The sequence below is a fragment of the Cyprinodon variegatus genome, unplaced genomic scaffold (assembly GCF_000732505.1).
Source record: "Cyprinodon variegatus isolate N-32 unplaced genomic scaffold, C_variegatus-1.0 Scaffold118, whole genome shotgun sequence".
NCBI classification, from domain to species: Eukaryota; Metazoa; Chordata; class Actinopteri; order Cyprinodontiformes; family Cyprinodontidae; genus Cyprinodon; species Cyprinodon variegatus.
The window spans coordinates 848,803-875,393 of NW_015150571.1; the positions used below are offsets into that span (position 1 = coordinate 848,803).

Below are 26,591 nucleotides of genomic sequence, written 5' to 3' on the forward strand. Positions count from 1 at the left end.
TATATATATATATATATATATATATATATATATATATATATACATATATATATGCAAACCTTTTCGGTTTTATACTTATAAAAATTGACAAAAAGCATTGCTACCACATGTATAATTTCCTATACAACTTTGTGTTGGTCGACCCGGTAAAATTCTAAATAAAATATAAATATTACATTTAGGAATGTTATATGAAACAATTTGGATAAGTTAATTGCAAAGCACTCTGGGATAATTAAACATTAATATCAGGGGTAGTACTGTTTTTGAACACTCACACATCCACAGTTTGTACATTTTCCTGCACATGCTGCGGTGCTGTTCAGGAATCTCCTCAAAGTTTTGATAGAAACAGGGCTTCAGAGGAACGAACCCGGGCAGCGGGGGGAAATTGGGCTCCGTATCTGTAAATGATAGAAGAACAGTTAAATATGTCACATTTATGTCAATCATTTGTTTGTGCGTGTGTGTTTGTGTGCGGAGGGGGTCGTTTTTATTTTATACTGACCAGCCATTAGTGCACAGTTTGTTTTCAACCTGGTCCTGAACCCTGTCAAACAAAAAGAAACGTCAGTTTTGCATATCTGGTAACTTGTGGAAAATCTTTCAGAGATTTTCAACTTAATGGTGAGGATCCTAGAGCTGCTACACCGAACAGTAAAAAAGTAGGTTAACAATAGGTGGAACAGCCGTCCAGGAAGATTGAATATTTCTGCTTGATGTCAACGACACTATCTTTCCGCTTCCATCATCTACGAATAAATATTAACACAGACTGGAGGCAGCCTCACGATGAGACGCACTATTGCATTCTGCGATTGCTGAATATGTTCGAGCTTGCTGTCGTTTCCAGGAATTACGGATTGAACAGGGAACTTAATCTGCTTACCTCCGACAGCAGCGGCTCCTCTGCAATATGCTTCCACACGGCGGTTCACCTGTAACCTGGACACGCTGCGAACACCGATCCAGCGCTGCCTGACTTCACTATTGGACGATAACGATACTTTTGTTGCTCGGTGTAGCTGTAGTAATAAATAATGGCTATTCTAAACATCCACCAATCACAGCGTAGAGCTCTGCTGTCAGATTGATTCGGTCCAATGGTGGGATTAGTTTAATCCTTGACGTTAAATTGTTGACCCAATCACTGTTCAGAACCCTGTCCATGGTGCTGAACGCGGAGATTTAGCAGCCAATTCGTTTTGAACATTTTCTTTTTAAAGGAGATTTTAAAACGATTCTTAACACAGTAGCGTCTTATTTCCGTAACCTGTCGGTTAAAGACATTTTAAAAGGTTTATTAGGTGGGCAATCTGCGTATGTGACCCGTGACAGGCCTATATTAACAGTTGAAGGGCTTACCCCCTGTTATTTGAGCTGTCTTAAGCAAAATCAACAAAACATATTTGACAGCTGTTTTACATGTGTGTCATAAAAAAGTTCCTCAAGGATCCATCCTTGATGCTATCTTCCTGAATATCTGAATCTCTCCCAAGGCTGAGTCATAAGTTACAACGAGGAAAAATTAATTTCAACTTTACATAAAAAGGAACTCCTTATTTCTGCTATATCTGCCACATCCACAACTCACTTCATGTCACTGTCCACTGTAACCTTGGGAATGTGACTGAAACACTCCCAAACTAAAAGCCCTTTTCATATTATCTGCAACTTTTCCAAAAACTTAAATCTAAATAAAACCATGCCTTTAATATGCTAGTAATAAAAATATGAGCGTCTCATTACTCTAGTCCTCCATTTCAGCCATTGCCACCTCAGCTCTTCATTAAAGAACTGGTTACTTCAAACACCAAAGTACATTATCTCTTTTCACTTTCATCACAACTTCAACTCCTCTGTACCAAACAAATTTCTATGAAAGACTAGGTCTTAGCTGACTTTTGTCTGTGGAATACATTTTCACAGCAAGTGAAGGAAAAGGTTTGATAGAACAGGGAGCAGAAGCTGGGGTAAAAATTACACAGAATCTTAAAGCAAATTCCATTTGAAAGTGTTGGAAAATTCACAAGGCATGGAATGAGCTGGAATCCTTGGTCCACACTATGCCACTACACAAAATCCATCTGAACACATACTACACATTTTGCACTCCTTGTATTACGTACATTTGAAACTAAGAAAACATCAGAACCCTCATACTTGTTCTAAAGAGAAAAGGGTAAATTGTTAAGTGGACTATTAATGTCAGAGAGCCAGGAGTAAGAGTGGAGAGGTACAAATTCCAAGTAGTCAGTTAAAAAATGTTCATTGATTTATAATTCATAGTCTTTTTTCCAGCCTTTTTATTATCATTACACTGTCACATGTACAGCACAACGAAATTCACTCTCCGCATTTAACCCATCTCCTTGGGGAGCAATAGGTTGCCACTGTCAGCACCCGGGGAGAAGTTCGGGTCTTGCTTAGAGAGGCAGAGTGGCAGTCTGTAGGAGTGGGTTTCGAACTCACAACCTCAGGATTCCAAGCCCTATCCAAAGAGCCATTCCCATTCCGATGCTGCAGTATAAGATGACTTAAAAGAAAAAAAAAAAGAAAAGAAAAGCTATAATTATCTCATATAGGAAATTTTCCATCTTAAACAACCAACAATTTATGTATTTTTAGCTTTTAAAATAATATTAAAACACCTAAATTCTAAGCTAATTAAAAGAAAAATGGCTCTGAAAACCTATTTTTGGTTCTTTTAATGTCATTCTTTCCCGCCTTATAAAAAAACCACTAAAGCTTTTAAGACTGATATTTATTATAGTACATTATGTAGTTCTTTATATACATTTTAGCCACTATTAAGATCCCCTGTAGAGGGTCCAAAGAGCCACATGTGGCTCTGGAGCCACAGGTTGTAGAACCCTGCCCTATGCCCTAATCACTAGTCCACCATTCTCCCCTCTTCTTTCAAGATGTTAATAACATACAATATGACTTGTTCCTGTTTTATCTCAAATCTACAATTATCTTCCTAGTTTTCCTCACATTCAGGATCAGATGACTGTTTTAACACCATATCACAAAATGGTTCACAATGTTTCTGTACCATCTTGACCATCTCTGATCCATCCTGCAACTGCAGAGTATTTTTGCAGATGACAGGATTCTGTCTTCTTCTGTAGGTCAGAGGTATACAGAGTAAAAGTCTGGTGTGAGTACCACCCTGCAGTGTTGCTGACTACCTGATTAAACAGTTGAATCTTCAGTCTCACAAATGGTGGTCTATTTTCAGACAGTCTTTAATCCCAGGGAATCTTGAGCTCTCCACTTGAGTCTGCTGGATTTTCTAACAACTCAAATCAGGTGGAATTGTGTTAAATGCACTGCATAAATCAACATAAATTATCATCCCAGTGCTGTTTAAATTGTCTAAATGAAAGTGGGTTTGATGATGCAGGTGTATGAAGTGACAAGCAAACTGCAGGGAGTCTTGATAGCTGCTTGTTTGCTTGCTCAAGTGAACCACCAGGAGTCTCTGTAGGGCCTTTGGGATGTTGGATGTTAGGGTAATAGATTTATAGTGATTAAGGACTGTTGGCTGTGTTTTCTTTGTTTAGTAACAAGACAGGAGGTCTTCCAAATAACTGGAACCATCTAATGGGTCATGCTAAGGTTGAATTTATACTGATAATCCCACAGAGCTGCCCTGGACAGGGCTTAAGGATTTTGAGGCTGACACCATCAAGACCTGGTGCCTTATTATGATTCAGTTAACTAAAATTGTCCTTCTCTCTGACTCCAAAAGACAGACAATTGGAAGGCAAAGGGAACAGCATCTTTTGATGTTGTTGAAGATGACTTCAGATAAGCTAGATAAGCTTCAGATAAGAAAATGAAACATCTGAGGTGTAAAAGAGACGCTTTGGGTCAAAAGAGAAAAGGATGTCCATTTGACTGTGGGCCTGGGAGATGGACTCTCTGAGCTTGTTCTTGATATGAACCTACTAAAGAATGTGTTCTGCCCAGACTTCTGTATCTCTGAAGCCCTGGTTGTCACTTTTTAAATGATGCAATGTTTTTCCATATCAGACTGATTACAATGCATATAGAGATTCAGCCACTACTCTTTGGGAAGCAAATCCCAATTTGTGAAGATTTGTTTTCACTTAAATATAATTACCTCAAATGAAAATAATGCCTCGCATTTGACTGTGTCGGAATTATAAAAGTGAAAAGAAAAATTTAAAATAAACAGCTAGCATGATTGCCAAGTGAAGCTTCATGACCAGCCTGTGCAGCAACTACAATTAAAAGAAGGACAAATCAGCAACAAATGATGTGGGACCTTTTATATTGGTAGTGGGTGAGGCAGTGGAAGGTCATTCTCAGAGAGCAATCTGTGAAGTTTTTCAGATTGGATGCAGTATTTTGATTGGTTTGTTCAGCGCTTGATCCTCCTTCTATTGGAAACCTTCTTTATCCATCCCTAACCATACATCTCAGATATTGTTTTGCTGTAGCTTGTTTTCCAACTTTTTCCTGTATGCCTCTTTGTTTTCACATATCTTAACCTTTACCCATTCACTAACTTTGTCAGCCATGGGAAACAAGGGCCAGGCATGTTTTATTTCCTTCTCAGAAGAGGTTATAATGAGATCACAGGAGGTCTACTGCTCAGGGAACCAGGGTCCTCTGAAAGTGTTCAATGGTAGGAACAGGCAAAAGTCAGGGGACAGAAACATGGTCGGGTGTCCAGAGATCAGAAAGCTCAGAGTAGTCCGCTGTGGGGGCAGAATAGAGGTTGTGATCAGACAAAGATGGAATGTTGAACATCTACTCAGGTTAGGATTTTTGGTTAGATAGGAGAGCTTTATATAAAGGCAGCAGAAAGCAGGTATAGTGCAGGGGGATCTGATGAGCTTGATTACTGAGGGAAAACCTTGAAGAAGAGGATCAGAGCAGGCAGAATCATGACAATATATACTGGATTAGTATTTCAGTAGAATACTTTGTCCATCAGTTATATAGCTATGAATATTTATTTCTTAAGGGATAATGCTGTTAATGTGACAAGCTCATAAAGTTTTTAGAGGTGATTTATGCATGAGCTTAACTCAATGTTGTTAGAGGATGGTGTGTTCAGGGTGATGTAGAGCAAATGCCCCATCTAGCCAGAGCACCTAGCAATCAGTACAATTTTCAACCCTTAAAGGTGGTAGGACTCTCAGGCCCTCGCAGAGCTTCTATATACATATAACGTTTTAATTACGCACAATTCGATTCTTTACCATTATAGTGACTTCTTAAGCCAATTGGCTCCGACGATTTTATTTGGATTATTCATGTAAATGAAGCTGAATATGCATGCTTCACTTTTAGAACTGTATTTAGACCAAAATTAGTGAAACATGTATTATTTAAATTCAGTTCAATTCGATTTATTTATATAGCACCAATTCACAACATATGTCCTATCACAACACGTTAAAATTCAACCAGATCATCCAGTCAAACTGATTAAAAGTTTTCTGTCTAAGGAAAACCAGTTGATTGCATCGATTCACTGACTCAAAGGCAATCCTCACACTAAGCATGCTTGTAGCGACAGTGGAGAGGATAAATTCCCTTTTAACAGCAAGAACCTCCAGCAGAACGAGGCTCAGTGAGAGCGGCCATCTGCCGAGGCCGACTGGGGTTCAAGGAGACAGAAGCAGAGATACAAAAGGCAACTGTAAAAAGCAGCCCTATTAAGGAAACACAGCCAGGCAGATGGGCTCCGAGCCAGCTCCCATGTCAGAGGATAAAGAGAGCACATCCAGTTAGTCACAGTCAGAGAAACAGGACTAAACTGAAAAACAGGCCGATCTCCAACATCTATAAACAAAAGTCTTGATTGCTGCAGCACAGCTGATATATCTCTCTAGGATGGTGTCACAGCCCTCCTCCTAAACTACACACTACTTTATGTTTGTCACTTGAATCCATGTATATCTTACATTGATTGGTTTCCTTCAAATGTCCTCTCTCGTACTGCATGTTGCCTCATGCAAAGGATCTAGAAGCATAATTTTCCAGTAGAGAAAGTCTAATTAGAAAACCTCAAGCATCTTGCAATTCTCCTTGTTGCAGAGCAGGACCTTTAGTTCCCACTCTGAAATGTTTTGCAGTCAGGTGCTGTAGTGCAAAATGCGAAAAACAGTTTAACCTTGCCTTCTTGTCCTCTTGTTACAGTGCATTTTAGTGAGATTTGTTTCTTGGGTAAGCAAATTGCACAGATGTGATGTTGACGACTACAAAATGTCTCAATGTCACAATGTTTTATTGAGCTGTTTTCCAGTTCTTATATTTATAAATCAATTATTGACATATTCATTGGTTATGAAGCAAACAGCTATGTTTTCTTTTCTTTCAGAACCCAGATCAACTTATTCAAAAATGTTAGTACAGTAACTTATCTGTTGAATTGGGCCTTTAGGCTAGTATTTGCTCTTTCGACCCCTAAGTCTTAATCATTTTCCTTTTGCTGCTTCCAACACTTTAACTTTAAACATAGTATGTTTACTAGTTACCTAATACATCTAAGCCACTAACACATGCTATGATGAAGAGATAAGTCTCATTTCAGTGGTTTTAATGCTGTACCTAAATGTTATGTTTTAAGGCAGGTAGTTTACACTTTCTGACAACCCCCCATTTTAGTTTTCCTCCATTAAAATAAGATTTTGAGGAGATGACGAGGCCAACTTCTGTCTCATTCAATTATACCAGTTCACCTGCAACCATTACCTCCACCAGCAGGTCATGAGTTTTTTAGCTTGCAACGTGTAGAGAATGAATGTCATATATTTTTTTTTTTGTCTTAAATTATTCAAATGAAGCATTAAGGCAACATAAACTAAGGCCCCGTCCACACGAAGACGAACCCTGGCCTAAACGCACAAATTTTTCACCAAACCAGCCTCTCATCCACACGAAGCCGGCGTTTCGGGCGATTTCGAAAACGCCGTTTTCGCGTTTCCATCTTTACGCTCTAACCGCATTTTTTTTTTACACGCATGCGTCATAGCGTCGCCTCTAAACACGCATGCGCAACCAGTATCACAACAACAATGGCGCCGTTGCTGCTAATGCTACTCACCCTGCTGTCGGGCTTACAACAGAATCTTCTTCTTCTGGAATATCTCCAGGAAGAACAGAGCAATACCGATACATAGTTCAGCACCTGAATTTGACTTAACCACGAAAATGGACCCGCAGGGCAACCATGTATAAATATTAGTGCGCATGCCCAACATTTCGTCGCTTATTTTTGCTTTGGCACCACAGCGCCACTTACAGGCCTGGCATACATTTTGCAGCGTTTTCATGCATTCGTGTGGACGCTCACATTTATTTTACGTCTCCGTCTTTACGGCAAACGTTTTGGAAAATATCAGCGTTTCGTGTTCGTTTTGACTTCGTGTGGACGGGGCCTAACATTAATGGTTCACCATGCAGACTTCTTTTCAGCCTGGGATAGGCTGTTTATCAACAGCAAATATTGAAACCCTAACAAAAGCAATGCTGTAGTCCTGTTTCTCTCCTAGACATATCGATGGACTCAGCTATTACTGTGATTAACTGTATGTGATCTCTTTCATCCCTTGACACCAAAACTGTATAACTGTTTTTTCCTAAACAAGGCTTCCAGCGTTGGAAGCTACTTCTCATATATTTCTGCCTCTATCTCCTTCATCCCCGAGTTGGCCTCGGCGGATGGCCACTCACACTAAGACTGGCTTTGCTGGAAGTTTTTTTCCAGCTAAAAGGGAGTTTCTTTTCTCTGCACTGTCGCTATTTGCACACTCAGTGTGAAGGATTTCTGAAGAGCCAGTAACAAAATACTAGCAAATATCATTGTGGCAATCTTATCCACAGGCATATCTTTCAAGTAAAGTGAAGTCAATGACTTCAGCTAGTTTCCCTTAAAAGAAACTTTTAATCAATCTGTCTGTATGATCAGACTTCATTGTGTCTGTAAATTGGCTTGAGAAGACATGTATTCTAAAGTGGGTCCATATGAAGAAGAAACTGTATTGAATTGAATTGAATTACAAACTGAGCATGATAAAACAAAACAGCAGAAGACAAGAAATAACGTATGAAAAAAAGAACCAATTAAGACTGATTTTTTTCCTATATCATTTTAAAAAAGGTCATGCCCTGTCAGCCTTACAGTATGTGAAAGAGAATGAATGAACATCATCTTCAAATCTTGCAACCTGTTCTCAATTCAGTTCTGCTCTGGTCTCTCCTATTCTTTTGCTCATGCTGTATCTTTAAGGTTTTGTATTTGTTTTAGTCTTTTTGAGCCTAGAAAAGGTTACCTTCTGTAATTGTCTTTTATTTAGTTTAAATAATATTTTATAAACTTTGATTTGCCTCTCTGTACCTGTTCATGAAAACATCCTTTTTGCCTGATGCTGCCAGCACCATGTTCAACCAGATAGTTTTACTACAGGTGTAGTATACTATACTATAGGTGTCATGACTTTGGCATTGATGACTAGCTTAATTATTCAATTCATTTACCTGTCCCATTCTGCCCGGTTTCTCCTTAATGCTCATCTGATCCATCTGCTCCTGCAGGTTGTTCTCTCCAGCCAGTGGTGATAGTTTCTTTAGAGTTCCTTGGTGTTTCTGATTACCTTATCTTGACCTGTTCTGCCTCTCAGCCACTGAGCCCGCCTGGTCCCATCTGATCTCAGGGGTGAGAGTGTTTTTAGCATTACCCGAGTGTTTCTGATTACCTTATCCTGACCTGTTCTGCCTCTCAACCACTGAGCCTGCCGGTTCCATCTGAACAGTTTGCCTCAACCGTCTTCGGACTGCTGGACCTCTGAGCCTGCCTGTTCCTTTTCTGATCTGTTCGCCTGACCTTGTTGCAGACTCCTGGACCTCTTAGCCTGCCTGTTTTCATCTGATCTCAGTGGTGAGAGTGTTTTTAGCTTTACCTGAGTGTTTCTGATTAGCTGATCGTGACCTGTTCTCCCTCTCAACCACTAAACCTGCCTGTTCCTGTCTGAATAGTTTGCCTGAACTTTCTTCAGACTCCTGGACCTCTGAGCCTGCCTGTTCCTGTTCGGATCCATTTACCTGACCCGGCTTCGGTCTCCTGGACTCTTAGACTGCATGTTCCTGTTCTGATCTCTTTGCCTTACATGGCTTAAGACCCCTGCATGTTCTCCAGGCTTGCTGCATCTGGGAAACTCTGTGCAGCGTCCACCAGATCTTGTTGGCAGCCCAACTGCTCGATCCCTCCTCTTTCTCTGGCTATGGAGTGAACTGTTAAACCAGGTTAGTGACTTACGCATTCATTATCATCCTCAGTCAGATTTTTATGGTCACTAACCTGTGTTTCTCTCCTGCAGAGGTTGCTGTCTAGACGACCTAGCCACTGCAGATCGCTGCAGATCCCCCTGTATTTAATAAAAACTTTTTGAAGTAATCCCACTGTCTGTCTTGCCTTGAATACTGGGTCCTCAATTCTGAGATGACAATAAGATAGAAATCCCCTTAAAGTTTGTAATTTTGTAAGTATTAAAAAAATATGTTTCTTAAGATAATGTATAACCTGTGGTGTAGTTGTGTATAGATCTAACATGAAGAACCTTTGTATTGTTTACATAAACTGCCAAGTCAGTGGCGGTTACTGATAGATAATAAACAATACACCCACATATCCAGACAGTAGTCATGGTCTGTAATCCATCCTGTAATGTTCAAATACGATTCGAATGTAAATAGTCTTCAACCATTTCATACGTGTTTTCTGTTCCTCATTGAAGTAATTCCACAGCAGTACATAACATTCCATCTTATCTTGACATTCCTTGCTTTTAATCAGAAACCAAATAATTTTATTAACCCCCTGCGGGTTATTATTGTTGTTGTTTTTTGCAGTGCAATCATTTATAGAAAAGAGAAAAATAAGATTGTAAGAAAAAATAATACACAAGAATAAGATAAGGATAAGAATAAAATTAGATAAGGATGACACTACTGAAAATTGACAGTATTTTCAATTTACATTGCTGCTCACCACCAAATTACAATTATTGCATATGACTGTGTTATTGTTCATAAGGAAGTAATGAAATACATAAATAATGAGTAATGAAATGAAACGACTGTTAGAGAGATTAATTCTACAGTCTGATTGCCACAGGCAGGAATGACTCTCTGTGGTGCAATGTGATCAAATGAGTCTCTGACTGAAGATGCTTGAGTCAGATGACCAGCATCTGTCGATGACCAGCACATCATAAAGAAGATGTGCAGAATTGTCCAGGATAGATTTGGTCCTGGTCAACATTCTCCTCTCTGACACTGCTGTCAGAGAGTCAAACTGATGTCTCCATGGTTCTGGTTTGTTTAACTTTTTTCATGTTGGATTTTTTTATTTTTTGATTCCTGCCTCAGTTGTTTGTGAACCTCTCATTACATCTACAAAAAACTCACCTCTGCCTCCTTGCCTCTACATTTAGGTCCTCAAACCTCAACCATCCCTGACACACATAACTTAATTAGATTTTTTGCATGGTAAACTCATTATCAAACATTGAATCAAATGTTATCATCAAATAACTAAACATTTTTTTAGTAGTCATTTTACAAAAAAAAAAGATCTGCCTCCCATTCTACTTTTAGAAATTCCAGGAATCACTAGTAAACCTGCAGATTAAGAGAGAAGTGCACTGTTAGGGACATAAGGAACAATCAGATATCTGATATAAGATGGAGCTTGGCCATTAATGGCTTTATATGTGAGAAGGAGGATTTTAAATCTATTCTGGATTTAACAGGAAGCCGGTGAAGAATGGCTAGGATACGAGAGATGATCTTTCTTTTTAATTTTCATCAGAACTCTGGCAGCAGCATTTTGGATCGGATGAAGGATTTTAACTACAGTTTGTGGACTTCCTGATAGTAAAGAATTACAATAGTCCAGCCTTGAGATTTTTTTTATCTTAATTAAATTATCATGATATACTCCTTTCAGAATCGTTTCTAAATTATTTGATTTTAGTTGTGGGCAAGACGGTCTAGATGGAGTAATGAGTGTGTAACAGTAGAGAAGTTGCAGAGAGTTGCGTTAATAAACTACGACTCTGCTTCCTGGTCTGCACCCTGGGTGGTCAGGGTTTTGGAGGACAAATAAATTCGGCCAGACTCCTAGTAAGAAAAGCTGAATCACACCAGGCTTTCCCGAAAAGGATTCCCAATTATTATCTCCCTCTGTACCTGTTCAGGAAAAGCAGGTACAGAGATGGAGACCAAAGGAGATACATCATATGGAGAAGTAGATCCATAACTGTAGAATGTGTTCTGCTGTCTTGAAACAGTTAAAGGGCCATTTGCTTATTGTGAATTTTAGTCAGTTTTAGCCTCTATGATGTTACGTGTGTACTGTTTTTCTCTTTATTTCCTGTTTGATCCAAGATTCTTATGTAAGTTTTTATTTTCTAGCACTATCTATGGTATATTTAATCTGTGAAAACAAAATAAACAAAATGTACTTATCTACTTGTGATTTGTAATTATTACAATTCAAAAGAGCACTTTTAAATCACTCTCTCAAATAAACTGATTTGTGATCAGCTGTACATAGTGTTATGTCTCTTCAATTCTTCCATACTTATATAATAATAAGTCTTTCTAAAAAAAGAAGGGCATTCCAACTTACAAATCTTTTTTTCTGATTGAAGAGACAACTTTGCCTGTTTCCTTTATTGTGAAATTTCAAAGGTAATGACAGGTTTAAAAAAATACTGTAACCTGATCAACATTTAAAATCACTGCCCAATGCCCTTAAGGTCCAGTAAACAAATCCGCCACTTTTTTTGCTGACCAAACATGCAGAGGGCACACCTCTACCGGAAGGGGATGGAATAACACTGTAGCAAAGCAATCATACATCAGTCTCGTTTACATACTTGTTTCCAAACATGAACTATGGACCGTGATATATAATGTTTGTTCGCTAAACATTTCACTGTAGATGGATAAAAGTCAACTTAAAATGGAACACATGCGTATTCTTGCAGTATTTTAAGGAAGAAAATTATTTTTTAAAGCTATTTCGAGTGAATATAGTGTGATTGAGATCAAAATGCAGACTCCTTTGCAGCTTTTATGAGGAATTTATTTACCTCAACAGAATTCTGAGGAACTAAACTAATTTAATGCTTACCGGAGTTAATAAGTGCTACACTCTAACTTCATGCACCTGTCACAGAAGCATATGCATCATGTGGATTTTAACATTGAGCGCCAATAACATTTTCTATCATTTTTACCTGCATATTCTCAGGACTGGAGTTAAACATTTTAATTTGAAGGTGGGAACTAAATTACATCTCATGTCTGGTGATTCGACCAATAGATTCATGAGTGTCCATGAGGTTGTTCGCTCCTGGGATCTCATCAGCAGAACCTTTGACAGAGAGAGTGTAAGATAGGGGGTCCGGGAAAATACAATCCTCTCAATATATTTACAGTTAACTGGAGTGAAGCATTTATGGCCCAATCTTTACCACTAAATCACTGTCTGTAGTAGAGGAATGTTGTAATGCTTTAATGATTTGTATAGACCTGCTTATTATTTGGCAGCTAGCATTTTCACTGTTACATGGGTTTCAGGGGGAGCAAACAAAAGACAAAATGAACATTTATTTTAATTAATGCAAATGGTGATTTGAATTGTTTCAATATACATTGTATCTAGCTAAAGTGTGTACGCACACTGATTTTCTTTCACATTTTGCCAAGATTTTTCTTGTACTTTTTTTCCTTCTTCACAACTATGTTTACCTCATTTTGTAAAATGGCTCAAGTTTAGTCAACTATGGTTGATAAGTGTCTTGATCATCCTCTCCACCCTGACTCTAAGCGCCTAGTTTGAGACAAAAGATTTAGAGTGCTAAAGGCTAAATCCAACAGGATAAAAAAAAAAATTATTTTTTTAGGAATCACACAACTAACTTGATTTTTAAAAGTTAACGGTTGTGGTGTAATAATGTGAAGTAATAATGGTCTTGTGTTAAGTCATCCTTCATGGTTTAACCACATTTTTCACAGGTGAAAATAAAAGTGAAGTTGAAATTGAGACTAAAAAAAGAGAATTTGTCTAATTTTTTGTGGCTATATCACAACCAATTTTGAAAATCTTCAGACACATGATATGTCCTTTTACATTAAGATATTTTCATCAATAAAAAGCTAGGCATTCATACTGTATGAATTCTGATATTAGTCAATACTTTGTAGACCCAGTTTTCACTGCACTTAAAGCAGCAAGTTTTTAGGGCAAGGCAAGGCAAGGCAGGTTTTTTTTTGTATACAGTCAAGTGTCAGAGTCAGTTCTAAAATAATAGATTTCTAACTTCGATTTAAAGAGCTTAGGCTTTCTGCACTTTAAGTCTTCTGAGAATTTGTTCCAGAAAAGTGGAGCATAAGATCTAATGCTGCTTCTCTACAGTATGTTTGGTTCTAACAGAATCAGAATCAAGTTCATTGCAAGTAGATTTGCACTGACAGTAATTTGACTTGGTTTTGATGGTTCAGACAAATGATATATATTTACAGAGTACATAATCTATAGTTATATACAATATAAACATACAATATACTGTATACAATATATAGTATATAGCTCTGTACATCCTGCTTGGGTGTTAGTCTTTTTTTTGTTTAATTTAATTTTCTTTATTTAATTTTTTTTCCATTCAATGAAACACACATAGAACTTGGGGCACTAATTTGTAGATAAATAGAAAGGAAGAAAAAATCTAGTTTTCATTACAAGATGTTACGCCTAGTTTTGTTTCCTTGCTCTTGTATGTCAGCTATTTAGCGTTTGTTGTAGTAATGTCCTTTTATATGTAAAAGATATGTCAGTTTTTCCATGGAGTGAATCTCCTCCATGACTTCCCGCAAATGGTTAAGCTTGGGAGGGAAGTACTTAAGCCAAGACCCTGTTATAGCTTGACATTAGTCTTTTAATGATGGAGATGTTCTTCACGTTATAAAAGGCTGACTTGGTAACTGCCTTTATGTGCCTCTGTAGGTTCAGGTCTGTTACCTTTAGGGGTCTTTAGGGGTAAAGCACTTTGAATTGTTTAATTAATGACATTTGCTGTTCTGATAAACTTTATTGCCTTGCCTGGAGGTATATCCCTGCAAGTTTTACACATTTATACACATTTAGAGACTAGAAGTGCTGAAGTTTATGTTTAACAGAAAAATCAATGCTCAGTCAAATTAAACAAAAATGCTTAAATTCTTTCAAGAAATTTTTCAACTGAGTAAAAATCTTAAATGTAACAAGGGGATTTTGTGTATATTACAAACACATCGACTTTGTTATATATTTTCAGAGCACATTCACCTGCATGTTTACTTTGTCCCCTCTGTAGGTTGTGGCAATTGTTTTTTACAGTTCTCTTTCAAAAATGGATCAATACTTGCCCCTCCTCTGTAAAAGGGGGGTTTGTAATGTGCAAGACTGACTTGTCTTTTTGACCGATTGTCCTACAGCACTTGTGCCGTTTTGAATTATGTGCTACTTTGTTCTAAACTATTGTGTTCAATCCTAGAAAAATGTGCTTAGAAAATTATAGATGCATGTTAATACATGTAAAAAAAAATTCAAAGGGTATGAATACTTTTGCAAGGGAATGTGAGCAGTATGAAAGGCTTGTCATATATGGTGGGGGGATAAATTAAAGAGCCGGCTTTAAATATCATTGCTGCATAATCATGTTGAGATCAGTGAATTCTCTATCAGAAACCTAAATCAGGAAAGGACATTTGTCTCCATCTGATGGGAACCAGTCGTTCCTCTTCTGTTTGACTGCTGCTAGTGCCTCCATAAAAGTCTGTAAGGTTTCTCCCTCTGCATATGCAGATTCAATTGGAGGAACTACATATTGAACTTCCAAGCTACATCCACAGGGTATCAGATAAATTCTGCATTCATTATTTTACATCTGCCAATGAAGGATAACAAAGAAAATTTGGTCTGAACAACAATTCCAAAGGTATGGTCATGAAGCTAAGGTGGAAATTCAACTGAAGAAACTCTGATTACTTCCATTCAATCTGAGGCTGATCCGCCTCCAATGCAGCCAATCCACTTCAAGCTACATTTCCTCGATGCCCAATCATCTTCCAGCACTCAACTTAAAAGCCACTCCAAATCATCTCTAGGCCTGCTCTTCAACAAGCGCAAGATCCGTCGCTCCTATGTCGGACTTTGATTCAGACAACCCACCTCCATCCCCTTCTCCACCATTGTAGTAAGCTCATCCGACTCCTCCTCAATGCTCCTTCAACCTCACCTCCAGTGTGTACTCCCTCCAGACTTTCATGGAGTTCCCTGTCACTTTAAACGGTCCGGCAGAAGACCGCCATGATTGAGCCTGGTTCTGCCAGAGATTTCTTCCCAAAGGGGAGTTTTTTCTCTCCACAGTCACTTCATGCTTGCTCTTCATGGACAGTTTATGCAACCCTGTTCATTCAGTGACATCTAACTCAAGCATCACCCTGCATACCAGCCTCTATGGATTAACCAAACTTCATCTATCTAAACTCCACCACCAGTTTCAGGCCCGGGGGAAATATCCTTATTCTCATACATCAGTTTATCTGCATTAAAGTATAAATCAGCATTCATGTTTCCTGCCGAGGCCTGAGCGCCAAAGTTCAAACTATTGTATCAATAAACTCTTCTAATTGCATCTTTCTCTCTCTGTGAGTTTTTCAGATTGAAATACTATCTTGCTCAATTTAATGAACAGCCTAGACACTTACTTTAACCAGAAACCTGGGAGATGCATCCATTCCATTTCTTGAACTGAAATCAGTCCCACATCAGACATGAATAAATAGTGAGTCAAGAAATCCAGCTGCATGAGATGCTATTCCTAAAAAAGAACACTTTGATTTCAGACTCATTTGATTTAGTACCTTTCCTTTAGTTTAAGGCGACACCAGCCATTTCAAAACGATTCATTCATAAAATAGCAAATAGGAATAAAAAACATTAATCTAATATAATATATCAGAGTTAGCACATTTAAAATAAAATTGTCCTGGTGAACCATTTTTGCTAAGATGCCTTGTATAGTTTTTAACTTCAGGGAAACTAAAGGGGAATTGCCCGGTGGAAGGTTTTGATCCTGACCCTGACTTTCTTCCTCTCTTAATGCTGGTCTGCCTTGTCAGTGATGCTGAGGGCCCTGCAGGAGGCCTGCTCCAGGTCCAAAAAGGCTCTTGTTTACAAGCATAAGTCAGTGGGTCCCTTAGTACCCACAGACAGGGGTGGGGGCAGCTGGCTGATTGATCAGCATGCAGAAGGAGCCCCTCCCAAGAATACACACCCACCTATCCACCCATCCACCACCTCTCTCTCACTCTTTTTTTGTTTATTGGTGGGGGGGGGTTGATGGTGGGGGTGCTCATGTACCACATGAGGTCGTCCTGCTCCACCCCCTTTATCTAAAGCCTGACACAAAACATTAGAGAGGTGAATGCTTCCACCTAGATAACACTAACAATAAAACAAGCACATTTTAAGAATGACTGCGAGCAAACCTAATGTCTGCGGCATGTGCAGCTATTTGTCCAGATCTCCTTAAGCACCAAAGTCCGTCCCACACTGGGTTCATGGGGGGGCAACTCATTAGTAGTCTTCACAGACACTCATCCCGACTGTTATCGACTCTTAATATCACTCCCGCACATGCGGGATCCTTGTCCTGTGCCCCTCTCTGCAGACAGACGCGGGGCTGGAATGGATTATTAACACATTTCCCATGCGCATTTCTAGCCTGCAGCGCGTCAGGATGAATGGAAAGCATGGGGTCCAACAAAAAGAAGGAAAAAAAGGTGTTTGTGTGTGAGGGGCTTTTCTGGACTCCACCGGACTATAGTCAATGTCTGATAAACGGGCGCGTGCGTGGAGGGTGCGTGTACACGCGCGCGGCCAAGCGTGTGTGTGCGTGATGATAGGAAGGCTACACTCGCCCTCTTTCACACACACACACACACACACACACACGCTTAACATTGGCTCGCAACATGGCGTTGAAGCGCCGAGAGACACAGCAGCTCTGCCCCGACTAATGCGGTGGTTCTGTGCGGGAAGCTGCGGGACCAATGCCCTACAGTCACCCAAACCCTCAGAGCGCTCCTTTTGAGCTCCGCCGCGGACAATAGCGGATTCCAGCGTGTGCATGCTGCTGTAAATGCTTCAAACTACGGTGTATGTGATTGTATACAGGCGCACGCTTCTACCCCGCTGGTGGAAATCAAAGGCTGTACATGGCGGTGGAGATTACAATTTGGCTTTTCTGTCTTCTTTCGCTGGCCTGGGGTCCAACCAAGCAAGGTAGGGTCTTCTTTAATCACGTCTTCTATTTCTTTCGGTGAGGTTAAGTGTCGCTCAGATTATCCTGAAGTGCAATCACTCAGCACCAAAGTAGGTCTGGGAATCAGACAGGACAGAGCAGCCGGGGAAATGGACACCTTGCGCCTCGCTGCGTCTCCCCAGTCTCCCCCTCTTCACCTCACATGGCCCCTGTTATGTTTATGAGATGAGTGGATATTGCTACTTTGGTTTCCTCTTAGCAAAGGAAGCACACAAACGACTGGGGTTGTTAAGTTGCAGAATCCCAAAATGTAACCATGGGGGCACCATGGCGCTTTGAGCTGAACGCGGTGAAAGTTTGAATCCTCACTGTTAAGATAAGCGAGTTACTGTCTAAATATCCAAAGGACAGGGATTTACAGTTGTAAACGTTTAAAGCTAAACTCAAAGTGATTGATTAACCGAGCAATTTGGAAATAGCAATTACCAAAAAGACTACAGAAAAATAAAAAATATAAAAAAAAAGGTTTCTGATTTAATTCCTGCAAAAATACAGTCAAGGAATAAAATATTAGAACGTCCTTGTTTTCTTCAATTTATTGTTCTAAATGTTTATTGTCTGAATAATATAATAAACAAATTAGAAAAGAAAGCAGGCAAACCTTTTTTTCGTTGACTGTAGTATTGCACATTGATTATTGCATTTAGACTAATAGTATTAAAAGATAATTATCTGTTTTTTTAATTTTCTTATTTTTTTAATGGAACCGATTGAGTTAAATAGTATTGGCATACAGCAGTGGTTGTATTAGGTAGACAATTTTGTTTACTCTTTATGAAAGTTTTAATGGTATACACATGTGACAACTGAAGAGTTTTTCCTACAATAACAATGTATGAAAGGCCTACACTTTTCAGACATGTAATTAAATACACAAGTTTCATGAATATCATTCTATTTTCTCTTGGGACTTAATATCTGTCATTTATGTAGATAATACAATCATATCCAGTCAGCAGTTCATTTCATATAGTAAAATGTGCAGTTTTACGGTATGTAATGGTTGAATCTTAGTATTCTGGAACAAAAGTGCCAGGAAAAAACTAATAAAAACATAACAAAGCACTAAGAAAATCTCAAAGGGCAATTTTTCAAAGTTATTTCTTTCTCCAAGCAACACAAGCGTGGTCCAATACTTTATGTCAGCATGTCATTTTAACTTTTTTAAATCTAATAAGGTAAGAAAGTGATATGAAGTCCCTCTTTATGAGAATTATTTAGTCAAATAAAAAGTTATGAGGAGACTAAAAGTGGTCAAAAGTTTTATCTTGAGTGTCTTTTTGCAGTTATTTAAAGCAGTGATTCAGTTTGTGTTTTTATGTGTGTCTTAATGATGGTATCACTATAAAACATCCAGGTGACCTGAATGAAATCTGACTGGAAAACATAAATAAGGCAGACGCTCAGATTCTGTTAATGCTCAGGAAATTCACAGCTGCTGATGAGTAAAAAATATAATATTGTATTTTTTGGTATGTAGAAATCTTGTTATGTATATTGTAGTAGCTAACGAGTTATTTATAGGAAAGAAACATTTATGAGCTTACTAAATACAGTTGTTGACTTGACCTTTCCTCTTCTTTGGCATTGTCAATGAGGAAATGCTGTTGATCAATCATTCAGCTGATAAATTTATCTAAGGCTTTTCAAGCATAATTTCACAGGTGTTTCTGGTTGAAAATGGAAAGTAGAGTTAAAAATCACAACTAAATGGTTGAAACAACTTTTTAACCACCCATCAATAAGTTAAACATTATAGAACTTGTAAAAATGACAAAACATAGTCTCTGATATAAGTTGGAGAACTGTAAGCTATGAGGAAAAAGTCAATATGGACAATTCCATGACGTTCAGCTTGACGTTGATTTTCTTGTGCTCTCTTTAGTAAGTTTAAAGACATAAATCGATGTGTTAATGAAAGAACATTATGGTTAACTTGAGAATGTATTTGCTGCCAAAAATGAAAAATTGTCCAGGATATCAATAGGTGTCACCAAATGAAATCTGAGACCATTTTTAAGACTATGTGAATGAAATTTAAGGTCTATGTATCAACTTGTCCAAAAGAAATGTGGTAAAAAAATTACACTCAAAATTAGAAAATTAACTTAAAGAGATTGACTAACTAGATACATTTACTAGTTAGATTAACTTAGGTAAAATGTACTTTTGTAGTTTTGCTGGTCTCTACTTCTTACTGATATTTAGATATCAGGTTGTATCACTATTCTTAGTTTAGTAAAATTTATGCCATTCTATCCACTGCCACTAATTTCACTGTATGAAAGATATACCTGCTTAACCCAAAGTGCACCGAAGAGACAATTATCGTGCATCTTAGTGTAATACCTCGTTTGAACACAAACTTTGTCTGGACACATGAAACATCATGACAGTCAGCTCTGAAAGTAAGTTAAGATCCAAAGACATCATGGATGTCATTAAAAGGGGTTACAAAGTTGTTGTCTTTCCTGGGCAGTGGGAAAGTACCCGTGCCAATGCTGGGCGTAGACCAGAGCCACAGAACTGACAGACAGCTGTTGTCTGTCTGACAGTGGCGGAGCCAGAGGGTTTGTTGGGGAAGAAACCCCAGAAGAAATCCTTGCCACCCCTCTTGCCACCCCACTGAAAACATTAACTCTGTTTGAAATTTATGAACATATGCGAAGATAATTTTGAAAATTCCCAGCAGACATGAACGCATCCTTACGCAGCCTGCTTCTGCTATACTTGTAATTGGCTCAGCTGACGTGCTGTTCCGAGCGGTACACAGAATCAATGAAAAAGATTTGGTTTGCTGGTATGTACATTTCCTGGTACTAAATTAAACAAAGTGCTGTTTTATCGGTAAGCAAGGGAGATGTTGCACCGCAGTGCTTGGGCTGAGTAACACCTATGATTATTTTGTACTACTTTAATTACTGGTGTCATGAAACAGAGATATACCGTCACACTGGCTTGAAAACGCTTAAAAGAACACGTCAGCAAAATGTTCCGCAACACTCACTGAAATTAGGTAGAATTATTCATATTGGTATGTGTAATGCAGCATATTGCTGCATTGAGAGACTTGTATATGAATTTCAGAAAAGTGGAGAGAGACCAGCTTCTCTACTTAAGTTTGCTGCATTTTAGGAACCTTACAAAGAGAATTTCTATAAATTTTTTAGGCAGAGTAAAGTTTGGCTTGTGATATCAGTTAGCATTGCATACTACGAAAGAAGTTTCTCTGCACTTAAATTAATAAAAACCCGCCTCAGGAAGACAATAGCAGATGATAGATAAAGTGACCTGGGAATACCCAGTGTTGAGTCAAGGAGGGCATATTCCCTAAATATAGAAGACTTTGTAAAACATTTTGCTTCATCTCACAAGAACTGCAGATTTTTTTTTTCTGATTGTTTTTGTGAACTTGGTGTTGTCATATCACTGGGAAGTGGTCAACTACAGTCAGTTTTAAAGGGCTGTATGTTTTTTTTTTTTTTGTTATTCTATTTTTATGCTTCTTGTGGTACACATTTAAATGTGCACCACTGCTTGTCCTGCCTTGTTTTCACAGGTCCAAATTTACCTTCAGATTCTGTTTACTATTGGATTTGATTAGCAAGGAGCACATTGAGTACTTGTTTATTTCTATTTTTGCTGTATACTTAAATTATAATACTTTGTACAGTACATAATTGTATACTTTGTGGAAAATAAACTACTTTAAATCAATCAATATACAGCTTGCAAAAAATAATTAATGTTTGTAGTCTAACTGAACCCTTTATATACACTTATTAATCCCCCCAAGTAATACCTTGCCACCCCTTTGCCATCCCCTATTTTAAAAGCCTATCTCCGCTACTGCTGTCTGAGGAGATTTGCAGTGGTAATAGGACTTTCTTAAATACTACTCATGCATCAAACCTTTCCAGTGTTATGTTGTGTTTTCTTGGCTTGTTTGTTTTTTTGCAAAAACCGCAGTGGTGTTTTTTGATGCCGAGTGTTTTGGCATTTAACCATGACTACAGCACAACTACTTCTTTTGTTTCCACAAATGGGCCATCAAGCGATATGCACTTAACAGTTATACGAAATCTGAATGCCTGGCTGCAAGCTTTTAGCTAGAAATACATTTAATAAAGTATAGTTCAGTGTCACAGGGTTGTTTTAATGTTTTTGAGGTGGTATTTTGAATTTAAGAAAAGACCTATAAAAAAAGACTCTGGTGCAATATAATTTGATTGAATTTAAGAAAATTAGAATTTATAAATTCATGAATAGTTAAGCCCCAGTTGAAACCCTGTGGGTCCCATATAAAGAAAAAAAAAAGGCAGAGGTGTGGTGTTGGACAAGAACAATCTAAGAAGGATCTGCAAGAAAAAAGGTAACACAATTAAACTGGATGAACTAAATATATAACTTAAATAATATAGAGCAAGATTTAAGACCTTAATTGGAGTTAAAACTGTATCTGAAAAGGGGAGAACTGAAATTACAAAAAGTGTAAGGCGTGTTCACACCAATCCTAAACTTATTCCGCTTTGTGCTTGTCACGTTGTTATCAGCTTGAATATGTTTAGTGTTCGATTTCATATTTCTGTAATGTGTTTGTTGAAATATATTGCTGATTATTAGGAATGCTTGACACATTGTCATTAATAACGGTATCTGCCAATGTTGGACATTTTTAAGCTGATTGCTTCGGCATAATAAGTAATACTGGGCCAATATTAAGAGATCGATCACTTGGTATTTGTCGGGTGACATGACAGTGATTGTGATGCAGCTCAGGATTGTAGAATCTAGATGACAATGTGTTTTTCATGGCGTCCGAAAGGGTATGGAAATATATAATAATGGTATATATATTTTATCAGCCATAACAGCAAAATTGATATTGGATAATTATATGGACCCAGAATTTCTTATTGGTGCATCCCTACTGTTTCTACCTAGTAACTCTTTTACTAGCATTTGTTTAGTAGGTAAAATTCTGTCTATGCTTATTTTCATTATTATCAGGAACAAATATCAGCTTTGAGTAGTAACTGAATTAATGAATTGAAGAGTAATGGTGGAGATTAACCCTCTCTTCACAGCCCTTTGACAGAAGATTTTTTAAACAATATCAGACTGCTTCATGCATGTAATAGGTTTCAAGTAGAAAATAACTGATCCACTTTTTTTAGATCCCGATACCTGGGCTAAGTGTATCGGCTAATGTCCAATACCGGTCTGATTCCATTGTTGAATGATGAACCATATATCTTACCATGTGAGTAAATAATTTAGTCTTATAATAAACTTTTAAAAAAAGGTAGCAAATGTATATTATATCATCTATTAACACGTAAGCTCCCAAAATACATAAATAACTGATCCATGTAAAGTGCACTGGATGAGATCTCCGATATCAGATATTAAATCACAAATATATGACGCGGCTAGTTGATGTCAAAACCAATATCCAATTCCTGGATTGGATTGGTGTGTATCTAGTTTTAAATGGAAACGCCATTTGTTTTTTTTTACATTGGGCCCTTGATTTTACGTTATTACATCATGTTCTACTCACCCATATGAGTTTTGTGTCATTTGGAGCCATTCTGAAGATATTTTGTTAGGTTATATCCAAGTAACATCTTCCTTTGGGTTAACAACTTGAAGGCACAAACTAAACGGAATATCTTAAGAACAGCTCCAAATGCCACAAAACTCAAATGGGTGAGTAGAACATGATGTAATAAGGTAAAATCAAGGGCCCAATGTAAAAAAAAAACCCAGCCGTTCTACTTTAAGGACATGAACTAAAGCTATAGCTGGAATTTAGACATTTTCTGTTTCAATTGATTGTGTTTTGGCTGCTTGGTGATGCAGTGCTGCTTGGTTGCTGCCTTGCAGCAAGAAGGTTCTGGGTTCGTTTCCTGGCCCGGGGTCTTTCTCCTTGGAGTTTGCATGTTCTCCCTGAGCATGCATGGGTTCTCTCCGGGTACTCCAACTTCCTCCCACATTCCAAAAACATGACTGTTAGGTTAATTTGCTTTTCCAAATTCTCCTTCGGTGTGAGTGTGTGCAGGAATGGTTGTTTGTCCTGTTTGTCTCTGTGTTGCCCTGTGATGGACTGGCGATCTGTCAAGGGTGGACTCCGCCTCTTGCCAATAGACAGCTGAAGATGGCCACCAGAACCCCTTGTGACTCCAGCAGGGATAAGCATGATGGATGGATAGGATTATTCAACACAGAGAGTAGTTGTTTTATATAATACTTGCATGTGTTGTACCTTGTTAAACATGCATAACAGGGAATAGTTTAGGTGGGATTTATTAGGCACTGAGGGAAGACATTTTCACCACTGTTTATGTGTTAAAAAAGCTAAATTGTGCAGCCTTAGGCGTTCATAATGACCTAATCGTAATTGAAAAGTTACAGTGTTGGAATTGCTGATTCTTTTTAGTGGATCTCTGGTATATGCAGATATATTTACAAATAGATACATGATATTTGATATAAATTTGTTCTAATAATTCTAACAGATATGGACACAATAATAATGATGGAAAACAGCAAACAGACATACAGGAACAATCTAGAGAGCAAGCTGCAGCAGGACAATATCAGAGATGTTTGGTCAGAGATGAAAAAGATCACAGGCTTCAAGCAGAGAGAGAATCAGGATGGAATTAAGTGAACACCTTTTTTCAATAGGTTCAACTCAGTCAAGCTTAGCATTGTTCTCTCCTGCCTTCAGTCAAACAGGCATCCCACCCTCCTTTGACCCAAAGCTTTCCGGTCACACCTTTGATTATTTTACGTCCAAATCTCCAACGTTTCCTTCTGCTTCAATAGGCTTGTTCTAAACTAAATCAGGAGATGATTTGGCTATCTTTGCCTTCCACCCGTGTATCTCTAGAAGGAAACTAGGAAACTCTGTAAGTTGAGACAGCTTGAAGAGGAGGTTGTTGTTTTATGAGGAATGGGAGATGAATATAACCAATCTTATTGGGGAAGAGGACTCTGCTAGGGACAGGTGAGCAGATGTTGAGCCTGGAAGCAGACAGGTTGAATAGAGACTGGAGCAGGTGACACAGAAATTGGGCAGAGCTTGGCAGGTGAATGAATGAAAAATCAAGGAAGTCATCAGCGCCAAGATCATGGTGGTAAATGCAGTTATGAGGAGATAGAAATTTTCTTTTGCATAAGTTCTGAAGTGGTGAACATCTGACTTACACAAATGGACAGCTATTTTCAGCATCTTGAATGGAAGCATTAGAATCGCAGTTCTCTTTTAATGCCTCTTGATGGCATGCACCCTCACTAATACAAGCTGACATGATAAAGTAAGTGCCCAATTGCAACACATTCATTAAAACTACTCTATTACTGATTTGCAGTTTCCATAAATTTGCTTTCTCTGCTTCCTGATTTTTACAGCCAAGCGTAACATCAATGTATGATGACATTATGCGTCGCATCACATGGTTAATTCTCTCCAATCAAAGCAAACACATCTAACTCCCCTTACATTTTAAAAATTTGTATGACATCTGGATAGGAACAGCCCAATATAAACTGGAAAAACTACATAGTAAAACCAAATAGCAAAACTATAACAGGGTAAAACAAGACCAAACCCCCTTTTTAAGTAAAAACCTGAATAAAAAACTAAAACTAACAAGAAAAAACTCCAAGATAAAAGTATATGACCCAAATTAAACCCCCCCCAAAAAAACAGTTCTTAAAAGACCACAAAAGAAGAACAATGAGGAAAAAAATCAGTCATTAACACAAAAGAAAATCAAAAACCTGAAATAACACCAAATCATCTCAGTTTCATATATTTTTGTTTCCATCTAACTAATTTCCAAGACAACTCACACCCTTGATATCTTTCTGGAGCTCCTCTAACTAGGTTTCCTATATAGGCTTGTAGATTTAAAGCATATGGCAATTGAAATCTCAAGCTGTCCCTGACCTTTTCTATAAATTTTGCTTGTTTGGGTGACATGTACTTCTTAAGGAGAAAGTTGCCTCTCAGTGGGATCTCCTGCTTATAGATTGTTACATTAGGCCTAGAGTTGTAAAGCAAGGGGAGGCTAGTTGTGTGCAGGGTTGACGTAGGGCTTGTCTACATTTCAGCTAATCCATCATTTTATCTTCTTCTGCAAAGTTGCTTACAGATTCACATCCTCTCCATTGTTACCAGAACCTTGTCTCTTTAAAAAAATAGCTAGCATGGTAATCTTTGTGGATATTAATCTTTTTGTCACCTCTGTCTGTTCTGTAAAGCAACACAATCCTAAAAGTATGTTTTATAACTGTATATACAGATCTTTGTCCTCCGTATATACACTCACCGGCCACTTTATTAGGTACCCCATGCTAGTAACGGGTTGGACCCCCTTTTGCCTTCAGAACTGCTTTAATTCTTCGTGGCATAGATTCAACAAGGTGCTGGAAGCATTCCTCAGGGAGTTTGGTCCATATTGACACGATGGCATCACACAGTTGCCGCAGATTTGTCGGCTGCACATCCATGATGCGAATCTCCCGTTCCACCACATCCCAAAGATGCTCTATTGGATTGAGATCTGGTGACTGCGGAGGCCATTTTGAGTATAGTGAACTCATTGTCATGTTCAAGAAACCAGTCTGAGATGATTCCAGCTTTATGACATGGCGCATTATCCTGCTGAAAGTAGCCATCAGAAGTTGGGTACATTGTGGTCATAAAGGGATGGACATGGTCAGCAACAATACTCAGGTAGGCTGTGGCATTGCAACGATGCTCAATTGGTACCAAGGGGCCCAAAGAGTGCCAAGAAAATATTCCCCACACCATGACACCACCACCACCAGCCTGAACCGTTGATACAAGGCAGAATGGATCCATGCTTTCATGTTGTAGACGCCAAATTCTGACCCTACCATCCGAATGTCGCAGCAGAAATCGAGACTCATCAGACCAGGCAACGTTTTTCCAATCTTCTATTGTCCAATTTCGATGAGCTTGTGCAAATTGTAGCCTCAGTTTCCTGTTCTTAGCTGAAAGGAGTGGCACCCGGTGTGGTCTTCTGCTGCTGTAGCCCATCTGCCTCAAAGTTCGACGTACTGTGCGTTCAGAGATGCTCTTCTGCCCACCTTGGTTGTAACGGGTGGTTATTTGAGTCACTGTTGCCCTTC

The 26,591-nt window shown here is 38.4% G+C and overlaps 2 protein-coding genes across 3 annotated transcripts in view; one reads left to right on the forward strand and one right to left on the reverse strand.

Annotated features, from left to right (window-relative positions):
- Positions 1-1,006, reverse strand: part of scamp5 (secretory carrier membrane protein 5) — an 11,319-nt gene extending 10,313 nt beyond the window's left edge. Inside the window, exons 1-3 of the mRNA XM_015375388.1 lie at positions 890-1,006; positions 509-550; positions 279-404 (exon numbers count right to left, since the gene is read on the reverse strand). Of these exons, the coding sequence (XP_015230874.1) occupies positions 279-404; positions 509-515 (133 nt within the window). The 5' untranslated portion in view covers positions 516-550; positions 890-1,006. The remainder of the gene's footprint in view (positions 1-278; positions 405-508; positions 551-889) is intronic.
- Positions 1,007-16,761: 15,755 nt separating this feature from the next.
- igdcc4 (immunoglobulin superfamily, DCC subclass, member 4) overlaps positions 16,762-26,591 on the forward strand; it is an 81,590-nt gene continuing 71,760 nt past the window's right edge. The window contains exon 1 of one of the 2 annotated variants that reach the window (XM_015375426.1): positions 16,762-17,383. In XM_015375426.1, coding sequence (XP_015230912.1) covers positions 17,317-17,383 — 67 coding nt within the window. In that variant the 5' untranslated portion in view covers positions 16,762-17,316. The remainder of the gene's footprint in view (positions 17,384-26,591) is intronic. The other variant, XM_015375424.1, reaches the window with a different exon arrangement.